General features: G+C 36.6%; 1 protein-coding gene across 1 annotated transcript in view; it reads left to right on the forward strand.

Annotated features, from left to right (window-relative positions):
* Positions 1 to 10,864, forward strand: part of LOC120627341 (gamma-aminobutyric acid type B receptor subunit 2) — a 61,278-nt gene extending 50,414 nt beyond the window's left edge. Inside the window, exons 9-16 of the mRNA XM_039895325.1 lie at positions 2,939 to 2,999; positions 3,866 to 4,094; positions 5,829 to 5,964; positions 7,040 to 7,128; positions 7,728 to 7,917; positions 8,264 to 8,582; positions 9,120 to 9,349; positions 9,907 to 10,864. Coding sequence (XP_039751259.1) covers positions 2,939 to 2,999; positions 3,866 to 4,094; positions 5,829 to 5,964; positions 7,040 to 7,128; positions 7,728 to 7,917; positions 8,264 to 8,582; positions 9,120 to 9,349; positions 9,907 to 10,845 — 2,193 coding nt within the window. The 3' untranslated portion in view covers positions 10,846 to 10,864. The remainder of the gene's footprint in view (positions 1 to 2,938; positions 3,000 to 3,865; positions 4,095 to 5,828; positions 5,965 to 7,039; positions 7,129 to 7,727; positions 7,918 to 8,263; positions 8,583 to 9,119; positions 9,350 to 9,906) is intronic.
* Positions 10,865 to 11,806: the final 942 nt, after the last annotated feature.

Genomic DNA, 11,806 nt, shown 5'->3' on the forward strand with positions numbered 1-11,806 from the left:
GCTGATGAATATTTTTATGAATATAATACACATAAATACGTATTATATACAGATAAACATCCAGACACTGAAAAACATTCATATTCATCACACAAACAACTCCAGTTGTGGGAATCGAACCCACCGCCTTGGACGCAGAAAGCAGGGTCGCTGTCCACTGCGCCAACTGGCTGTACCTATACTTAACCTTTATTGAATAAACATCGGAGCTAATGTCTGCAGTACACAAGAATGTGCACCCCTACGTATTTCATTGAAGTCTACGATGTTTAAATTTAGAAATATCAAAACGGGTTAAAGATATATAAATAAATACAATAATAATAAATACACTATGAAAATACACACATCGCCATATAACCCCAAAGTAAGCGTAGCTGGTTTTATGGGTACTAAGATAGCTGATGAATATTTTTATGAATACAATACACATACATACTTATAATGTACAGATAAATGCCCAGACCCTGAAAAACATTCATGCTCGTCGCACAAACATTTTTCCAGTTGTGGGAATCGAACCCACGGCCTTGGACGCAGAAAGCAGGGTCGCTGTCCACTGCGCCAACTGGCTGCACCTATACTGTTTATTTTTATACCAAGGGATTGCCGCGTTTTCTGACAAGATACTAAATGACGCTACAGATATAAAGTTAGCGGCAGCTCGGGCGAGGTTAAAGCGGGAATAGATTCTGCTCAGGCACAAATAAACCTAACTTTTTGGAAAGACGCTCCCGAGGGAATGCGCAAGTAGGTGGCGCGAGCCGAAAGGCACCGTCGCGTCCCTGGAGTAAATAATAGATGCGACATCGTCTATAAGAGCTATGTTTCGTCTAGCTTACGCCGGCTTAGAGGGAAACATATTAATTGCAAAATCAAAGTTTCGATTATATCACGTTATATTACACGATAGATATAATTTTTGCAAATACAATATATTATTTTTAAATTGCAAGAAAACACATCTTTGTTTCAAGTTACTATGGCAGCCTCATCACAAGTGTTCTTTTAAAGGCAACTTAAGGCTAAAAGATCGCCTGCGCACCCATTCGTATTCGGAAAACGTATATGTAATGGACATGAATGTTTTTCAACGTCTGGGTGTTTACATCTATTTTATAAGTGTTTATATATTATTCATAAAAATATCCATCAGTCATCTTAGTACCCATAACAGGCTACACTTACTTTGGGGCGAAATGGCGTTGTGTGTATTGTCGTAGTATATTTTTTGTATTTTTTTAATTCAAATTGAATACGAGTAAGAGTAGATACGAACGCCCTTGAAAGCTATCAGTTAAACGGAAAGTGGATGGTGCGGAAAAAATAAATATAATAAACCTTCGCATATATGCATTACCAAATTTAAATAAATAAATAAATAAATATACTACGACAATACACACACCGCCATCTAGCCCCAAAGTAAGCGTAGCTTGTGTTATGGGTACTAAGATGACTGATGAATATATTTTTTTTAATGAATAATATACATAAATACATAGAATATACATATAAACACCCAGACACTGACAAACATTCATGCTCATTACACAAAGATTTTCCAGTTGTGGGAATCGAACCCACGGCCCGGGACTCAGAAGCAGGGTTGCTGCAAACTGCGCCAATTGGCCGTCATAATTAAAATTTGAATGGATAATACACAAATAATTAACACATACTCGTATAAATATTAAAATACGTATTCACTATAATATACATCAGTTAATTAAATTGTTAAGTTATATTTTCAGTTAGTGTTTGAGAATATTAAATGACTGAGAATGATTAATTTCTCCTGGTAAAGAGTTGCAATGTGTTACTGCTTTTATCTTTATGTGTTTAGATATCGATAACTAAACATCGGAGCTAATGTCTGCAGTAGACAAGAATTTGCACCCCTACGTATTTCATTGAAGTCTACGAAGTTTAAATTTAAAAAAAGTTTGAAATATCAAAACGGGTCAAAGATAAATAAATAAATATACTATGAAAATACACACATCGCCATATAACCCCAAAGTAAGCAAATTCATAAATTCAAATCCATTTTCATTTATTTCAAGTAGGCCTACTTTATAAGCACTTTTGAAACGTCAAGTATGTATGTTAGTAGTGACTCTACCACCGGTTCGGAAAGCAGATCCTACCGAGAAGAGCCGGCAAGAAACTCAGTAGTTGCTCTTTTCAGTAGTTGCTCTTTTTAAAGCGTAGCTGGTTATATGGGTACTAAGATAGCTGATGATTATAATATATTTTTATGATTATAATACACATACATACTTATAATGTACGGATAAATACCCAGACCCTAAAAAACATTCATGCTCATCACACAATCATTTTTCCACCCACGGCCTTGGACTCAGAAAACAGGGTCGCTGCCCACAGCGCCAACCGGCTGTCGAAAATAAAAATATGCTATGTATAATTTATATTGTATATAAAATAAAATAAAATGTTACTTATTCAGTTTTGCTTTGCGCCAGTAAGATCATCCCATTCTTTATATACGTTTTATCTTTTAATGGAGACTAGAAATAATAGATATTTAGTAAGATACCTTTTTCTTAGTCTTATAGTTATATAAACAAACATATATATTTATAATAAACATATATACTTTATAGCAGATATATGTTTATAATATACTACTTTAATGCATTTATAACAATTATATTGTGCCTTTGTAGCTTCTAACTTGGAAAAAAACTTTTAAAAAATTTGCAAATGTGTTTGAAAAAAAAAACAAATATACTCTGTGGTTTCTCGTGTTCGATCGATCTCGCTGTCTGATTCGATTTTTACAAAATTAAGAAAATAAAAAATATAGTTGAACCCAATTTTTTTTACGTCATATAGTTTTAGCGAGAGTAGGAGCCTACGTGAACGTTTGTCAGTATTATATCTTAAAGCTTTAACAGTTCACATTTTTCAGGGACCAGTTTCTTTCAACGGAGCAGACAGAATAGGAATGTCTGCGTTTTACCAAATACAAGGTAAGAAGTAAGATTAGGGTGATAACGATATGATAGTATATATTACATTTTATGTATGTTTTGAATTATATGCAGATGGATGAATGAATGAATGAATGAACTTAATTGTATACCACATAAACATATACAAAAATTCTAAATAAAAATATAACGAAAAGTATACATTTTGGCGGCGTTATAGCTACACAGATAGCGATCTCTTCCAGGCGTAAAACACAGCTCAGGAAGAGAGGAAGGTGGTGCATATAAACAAACATTTATATTTATAATAAACATATATATTTTATAGCAGATATATGTTTATAATATACTACTTTAATGCATTTATAACAATTTTTATTGTGCCTTTGTAGCTTCTAACTTGGAAAAAAACTTAAAAAAATGCGAATGTGTTTGAAAAAAAGCAAATATACTCTGTGGTTTCTCGTGTTCGATCAATCTCGATGTCTGATTCGATTTTTACAAAATTAAGAAAATAAAAAATATAGTTGAACCCAATTTTTTTTTTGTTAATTAGGTTTGCCGAAACTATACACTAAAACAAGGTACTAAACTTAAAACTGCAACATTGCGGATCGTAGCAATATACTTTTTCTGTTTCTGTTAAGTATACATATGTATTTATTAATTTATTTATACTTTTATGTGTATAAATGCACTACCTACCTACCTCTTTTTTATGCTTAGGTTTTCTTAGCCATTCGTTGTCCGAAGAGATCGCTTTCTAACGATAAGTCCTCGAAATTGTATACGCTGTTTTGCGTTGTCATTTTAATTTTTTTTCTGTAATTTTTTTGTTTGGTGTGCCCGAGTATTTATTCATTCATTCAAACATCAAAGAATATACAATAAAAAAATATTTCAAGGTGGTCGTCCAAAAGCAGTGGGACTTTATACACACGGCCGAGAGATGGCATGCTCGGAATGCTCGCGCCCCCAGTGGGCGGGCGGAATACCAGCTGCGAGACGGGTGTTGGTTACACGCGTGGATTCTGTTTGGGCGCCAGCGAGGCTGGCTGTAGCGGCATTATCAGGGGCTGGAGTGGCGTTGGCCCTTGCTTTCCTAGCATTCAACTTGCATTACAGCAAACGGAGGTAAGATGTTCTGTAAGCTTCTGCCTGTAAGATTGTGTTGGGCAAGTTATACATTGTATTTGTGTTATACAATGTGTAACCAAATAACGAAATACTGTTGAAGGGTGCATAAGTATATTTTATAAGGAATCACCCTGTAAAAATATTAAATCAAAATAAGCACAATTATTTTTCCATAGAAACGAATTCCAAACATTCGAAGTGTTTACTTATGGCAACCCTATTGAAGTTAAAAGACCGACACGCACATAGTACTAACGCTACGCGACGCGTTCATAATAAAGTGACAGTAGTCATTTGATTTTAATTTTGCATGTGATATTTCTGATCTCTTTAAGTAAAAACTATGGCAGTTGTTTACTCAAAAATTATTAGCGTTTCAGTTTCTACAAATAAGTCTCAGAGACAGTTCATACTGTACCTCTAAAGCCTGTAGTAAGATATGATACCCTCAGAACCTTATTAATAAACGTGGTATAGCGTCGGAATAGTTATTCAGTGTTTTGTCACATGACGGTCGATGTGATATGTATATTATAAGTATTTATGAATATTATTCCAAAAAACATATTTATCAGTTATCTTAGTACCCATAATGTAGTGATGCTTAATTTGCTGCTAGATGACGAAGTTTGTATTATCGTAATATATTTATTTATTTCCTTTTTAATAATTGAGTTATAATTGATGGACTAAGTCGATTGTCCACCTGTTAGTATCTAAGTCGAAAATCACCGTCTATAAACAAGCACTTTGCACAGAACACCTCCTACAATGTGATACTCTGAATCCATAAACCTGAGGCGTAGGTGTTTAGCCTCATATGTCTGTAATTCCAACGGCAACCACGCCCAGCAGACCAGAACACAGCTATACTTTTTGGCAGCAGAGACAATTACAGCGATAGTACTTCTCCGGACTAGCTCTTCGACAAAAAACTCTACTACTACTGATATATTTCAACTGAAAGCACCTATATTCCTAACACCGAAAATCTTTTTTTCAGAGAAAAGAGAAACAAACAGTACATTACACATTAGAGTAATGCCGTTTTCTTATATTACATAAACCAATGAAGTTTCCACAACTTAGTTATACATAAACGATAACATTAACCACAATTGCAAATTAAAAAAAAACTTTAAAAGCATAATAAAAAATATAAAAATATTTTAGTATGAAAATATTTCAAGGTGGTCGTCCAAAAGCAGTGGGACTCGCATACCTACATACATATTTTGTCATATTTATTTTCCTAAAATTTATTTTATATTTATGTTTATGTATTTATTTTCGAATATATATGTATATATAATTGCACTATCCTGCTCTCTTGCAGATTTTCCTACTGCCAGAGGTTGCCTGTAAGAGATTGCTTGCAGCAATAAAGCCGCCTTTGCATGCCTACAATTCTTGTTCTTTTGTTTATTCTTTATTTTATGTATATTTTGATGTTTGTGTGCAATAAAGTATCTCTTCTTCTTCTTCTTCTAAAAATGCCAATTAAAGACAAGGTATTCGGCAAATAAAGAGTTTTTTGCCGAAAACCTTGTCTTCCATCTAGCCCACACAAAGGGAGGTTTACGTCTTGCATTTAACCTACGACATGTAAAATCTATATTAATTAGATGAAGTGGGGAATCAACTAAATTATGTATTATTTTATATAACAACATTTGATCTCTTAAATTACGTCTTATTTATTTTTAGGGGTCTGTGTATTTTGTTGTGCAGGTTCATAAAACTGTCGTCCCCGCGCCTCAACAACATGACGCTAATCGGCTGCGTGCTGGTGTACACCGCCGTGGCGTTACTGGGAGTGGACAACGCCATACTGCCTACCTACATACCGTTCTCCGCAATGTGCACTGTAAGTGTCACTCAAATTGTTGAATACTACTAAATAAGGTGAAAAAAAAAAGTAAAACAAACTACCATCTACTATTTGTTGACTTTGTTCGCATTTTCCGACCGCTTTTATTACGGTTTTTACAAAACCAGCACGGCTAGCATGGGCAAGAGATAATTATCTCCCCGGGAAAAGGATAAAAATTTATCTTCTCCCACAGCTATATCAACTCTCAGAGCATTGGCGCACAAGTGGAAATAATATCCAAATAATATATGCGTCTATGTTCCCGTGCTTTAGCAGATGGACGTTTATTATATCCCCTGCCAAGGATATGATCGGGAGATAATATAATTTTTGCCTCCTGCCTGTGGCAACAGTTTATTTCCCTGGGATAAAAAGTAGCCTTGTACTCTCCGTCCTTTTAACTAACTCCAAGTAAAAAATCATATAAAATATAATCTATGACGCTTTTTACAACGAAAAAAATTATGTTTATCCTTACAATATTTCGACTAAATGGTAGTTTACTTTAAGTCTGAGAAACGTTGTCGCTAACTGGCGATAGAAAGAGCAATACTCGGAGTATTTCTACCTGTTCACATCAGAAATGAGGAGATCCATTGAAGAACCCGAGTTTCTGACATAACTCACCGAGTCGTGAAGCTAAAGTGGCAATGGGCGGGGTAAATAGCTTGGAGAACCGATGGACATTGGGAGCCCAAGGTGCGCAGCGTTGGTAGACCCCTGATGAGCTGGACAGACATCAAGCAAGTGGCTGGGAGCTACTGGAAACAAGCGGCCCAAGATCGTAGATTTTGGATCGTAAATTTATTGACGTTAGGATTTCATGGTGGTGGAATGGCAACCTTGCACACGTAAATGCATTGTCGGCCGACCCCCACAGTGGTGGACAGACGTCATCAAGGGTCGCAGGGAGCCGCTGGACCAAAGCGGCACAAGTCTGCGGTATTTTGAGTTTCCTACAAAAGACATTTCTCCAACAGTGAACGTCCATTTGTTGACGTGATGATGACTAAAAACTACTGCAGCGTCTCCCACTGAAACTACTAACTTAAATTCGACTTATTTACAGGGCAGAGTGTACATTTTATCCGCTGGATTCTCCCTCGCATTCGGATCGATGTTCGCCAAGACGTACAGAGTACATCGAATATTCATAAGGTGTGTAAATTAACTTAGGGATTTACAACTTAGTTTATACTTAGTTAAACCAACGTGTCTACCTAATCCTTCGTGTAATTTACAATCTATAATATTAATGCATAAGTTATAACAGGGTTTACACTCTCAAATCAGTTGGAACACGTAAAAATCATCTTATCAACCCATTAGGTACTGGCTCACCTGGCACGGGGCTCCTCCCACAAACAGAAAGGGTTAAGGCCGTAGTCCACCACGGCCCTATTTTATATGTAAATGTAATGTATGTTAAAGTAATGTAATACTTAACTGATTATTTCTGCTAAGAATTTCCGGGTTCGGAGTAAGGAAACTGGCTATTCCCAACCCCGTGCCTCGAAAATCATACTTAGCCTTCGGGCCCGGTTAATATTATTAGGAACTCAATTTTCCTGAACATAAGTACCTACTGTTTGTATTATTTTCTCCATCGAAAGCGGTTAGAAATAGTTCGCTTTGTAGGTACACATAAAAGCCTAAAACCCTTATGTTCTTTTCTACTCAATAAATCAACCAATTTAAAGTATCCTTTTTGGTGTAGTCTTTTAAAAATCTGTGTAAAAATCATTATTGTCCTTCAGCAACCGTAGCGGTGTCTGCAAAACCAAACTTCTTCAAGATACACCACTGATATCGTTGGTGTGTGCCCTCTTGGTGATTGATGGACTGATCGTGACGCTATGGGCGTTCCTGGACCCGATGGAAAGGCATCTGAAGAACTTGACGATAGAAATTAGCTCGACTGATCGCAGCGTTGTTTATCAGCCTCAGGTTTGTGCGACTAAAAACTCCATCCGGTACAGCAACAAGCTACAAAAAAAGTGCAAAATAAAAAGTGAAATAATAAATAAAATTTAGAATTATTTTTCACGGCGGCTTTAACAGACGGCTTCCATTTGAAAACTGGACCAGCTAAAATCTTCTTGGTTCCCATAACTTCCATTAACTTAACCTATGGTTAAGTCTTCTTCTAACTTCAAGAACTATGCGATATTTAAATCCTCGGGCACGTTTATTTGAAACGAATATAAATGCGTCAAAAATTTATCACATGATACCGTCGTATTTTGAGATTGTCTGATGTCAGATTTGACGGTATTGCATAATTCTCTTTCAGATAGAAGTGTGCAAATCGCAGAACACAACCGGATGGCTGTGCGCACTTTACGCTTACAAAGGCCTCCTCCTTATTGTTGGGGTATACATGGCATGGGAGACCAGAAACGTCGAGATATCAGCTCTCAACGACTCAAAATACATCGGAATTAGCGTTTACTCTGTGGTTATCACAAGTGCCAGCGTGGTCGTGATTGGGACTATAATTTCCGAACGCGCTACGTTAGCTTATATTACCATCACAAGCTTGATTCTAATTGCTACTACTTCGACCCTTTGTTTGTTGTTTCTGCCAAAAATCATCGCTATTAAGTGTAAAGGTATGTACTTCAATAAGATCCATATTAAAACATTATCATCATCATCATATCAACCCATTAACGGCCCACTACAGGGCACGGGTCTCCTCTCACAATGAGAAGGGATTAAGGCCGTAGTCCACCACGCATCTTTGCGAACATTGTGGACAACTCTCAGGTATGCAGGTTTCCTCACGATGTTTTTCTTCAAGGTTGAAGCAAGTGATATTTCAATTGCTTAAAACACAACAAATCGAGCTTGGCCCTCCGAAAGTAAAGTCAAAGTCCTACCCACTGGGCTATCACCGCGCTGCACTGCCAATTGTACTGTGCCCCTGACCCCAGGGCCCAAAAACAAACTGTTTTATTCAAGTTTTACTCCATTTGGCAAAATTGGTTTATTTGGCCTTGACCGTCATAGGCAAAATAATTAGATTTATAGGAAACTCTTACCAGGATTATTACTATAGTATTAGTTTGCTAGTTAAAAAGAAATCTATACATAATAATTTAAAAAGTTAGCATAAATTTTACTATTTTTTAATTAAATAATTCTAGCGCAAGATGATCCCGTAATACAAAGCATGGGCCTAAGGCTCGAGTGTAAGACCAGAAGGTTTGTGACAGATGAAACTCAAGAACTGCACTTTAGAATAGAAATACAGAATAAAGTGTACAAGAGGGAGGTCGCAGCTTTAGATCGGGAGATAGGGAGGCTGGAGAAATTGTTAGCAGAGCCTTTAGAACTAGCATCTGGGTCAGGTGCATCCACTGGGTTACATAAACGAGTAAGTTAATCTTGAATCTTAAATCTAATGTGAGCAATAATCCGTTCTCAGGAAAAAATCTCTTTTGAGACTAACTTCACGCTGAGTTGTGACATCTGAAACTTTAGTTTCATTCCTTTAAAATTTACTTTCATCTGAGTATCTGATTTTCATAACACGCCAAACGTAGTTTAACTTCATAAATAGTTTTCAACTCCGACTTCAATTTAAAGGTGCAACTTTTTGAGAAAACTTGAATTTTCGGTTGAATTTTAAATGTAACCAGGAAAACCTTTCTCTGCTCGGAGACAAAAAACTGCACAAAGTCACGATGGAGCGTGATCTTTGATGTTTTGTTGTTATTTTAATAAAATCTTCCTTAAGGAACTACCACCAGTAGCACCTCAATGCCAGATCAATCAATGCGAGTTAAATTAAGTCGAACTTACAATAGGAGTAATAAGTTAAATACATGAATGCAAAGATATATAATCAGACATTTCGACACAACTATGTCTATGAAGGAAATAATACAACTATATCCATAAAGGAAATAATACTACAAAATTATTTTACAGGCCGAGCTAAACACAGTTGAAGAAGAAGGCCGTCCCGATGCAGATAAAGACAGACGAACTCCTAGCATCAGTGGAGGTCTACCCATGCTCCTCCTTTCCGTCCTTCCCCCCGTCATACCGCGAGCAAGCTGGCCTTCCGCTGAAGCTTGCAGAGGAAGAAACTCCGTCAGCTTCAGCTCACAACCGAAGCTCAACAGAAAATCCCAACCAAACATTGACTTATACAACCTATGCCTTAACAAACGTGAAGAAAACCACGGCTTCCTCAGAAGACTACGAAGTTTCTTCGGAAGCAGGACATCTAGTAGAAAGGCTTCAGCAATATCCATAGCGGATCCAACGGGCCAGAGCATTGCTTCAGCTTTAAGAATGCATGTGGGAATGATTGCTGGACTAGTGCCAAGCAGAAAGCATTCAATGGTGCTATCTTGTAACACGTTACACGTGCCACATCCAGAGATGAGAAGACAATCTTTCGCGAGAAGCGGCCCAATTATAAGGGTAACAGACGATGAGCCTACGTGCTCGAAATATGAGCCTTCATGCTCGAAATACGAGCAGACGAGCTCGAGAAACGTGTCAGATAAAAGTATATCCTCGGGTACGCAGAAATACGTTGCAGAACCTGAAACAAAGGTCAATTTCGTTTTACCCACAACGCATAGACGACCTATGTCCAACCAAAGTTCTTGTGAGAAGTTTAGGGGCTCTCCGAGGTTTCCTCACAGAATAGCGCCGACTACAACTAGTTTGACTGCTCTAAATAAAAGGAAAACTAGTGCGGATAGTGTTTTTCACATATCTGACACCGTTTTCGATGAGCAGAGGCGGTACAGTCACCAGAGCGTCTGTAATAAAGAAGATAAATCAAAGGCTGTATTGGAAAGTAGGTGGAGATCGACGGAAGATGCAAGACCCGGCCCTTCATCAAAGAATTAGGACTTACTGTGTTAGTGTATATTAAATATAGAAACAAAGTATTTTTGAATTATATGAGACTTTTAGACGTTTTATTATAATATTCAAGCGAAAAATTTTACTTTAAAACACGATAGAAAGACCGTTTAGCCTAACTTGCATAATTGGTGTTTACCGAAACCCAATAACGTGTATTAATAAACGTGACGTAACGTCGGAATATATATGCAGTGTTTAAACACACCAACTGACAGCACCTTTTCAATGTTCATATAAAAAACAACAAGATCTATTTTTTCATCAGGACATGTTTTAGTTTATGTTTCCCCAAAACAAACGTCTTTACTGACGAGGAATAAAAATAAAATTGACTTGTATTTTCTAAAATAATAAAATTTATATATTTATATACACATAATCTATGTATATATACTGGTTGAGCTTTTGCGGCGGGCATCATATGACAGCTAATTGAATATTCACTTATAATACCACAAGAGCTTCAAAATTATCGGGTATTTCCCGATAGGTTCGTTGCAAACAAATGAAGGATTCAAGATTTTCAGGTTAAAAAACCACGAGCGCGAAGCGCGAGTGATTTTTCCTGAAAAACTTGACGGAACCTTGAGGGAAATGCCAGATAATTTTGAAGCTCGTGTGGTATTCGGGGGATTATTTTTCCGTCCCAAATGTCGGCCAATAGAATTGCACCATGAGACGAAATGTACAGTTAACAAATAAGAATTTCATAATGAATAAATATAGCAAAATATATATAGCAACTACCAGAGAAAATTTTCAAAAAATTATCAGTATAATACCATGTAGGTTGTACCACGTGACGTCGAATGGTGCAATTCTATTGGTCGATATTTGGGTCGGAAAAATAATCAAAAGAACACGATTTTGTTTAAAACTGACGTTTTTGATCATAGAATGAATAAGTACTCGTATGTGTATGTAATAGCCCAATTTTCTTGTA

This window comes from Pararge aegeria, chromosome 11 (assembly GCF_905163445.1).
Source record: "Pararge aegeria chromosome 11, ilParAegt1.1, whole genome shotgun sequence".
NCBI classification, from domain to species: Eukaryota; Metazoa; Arthropoda; class Insecta; order Lepidoptera; family Nymphalidae; genus Pararge; species Pararge aegeria.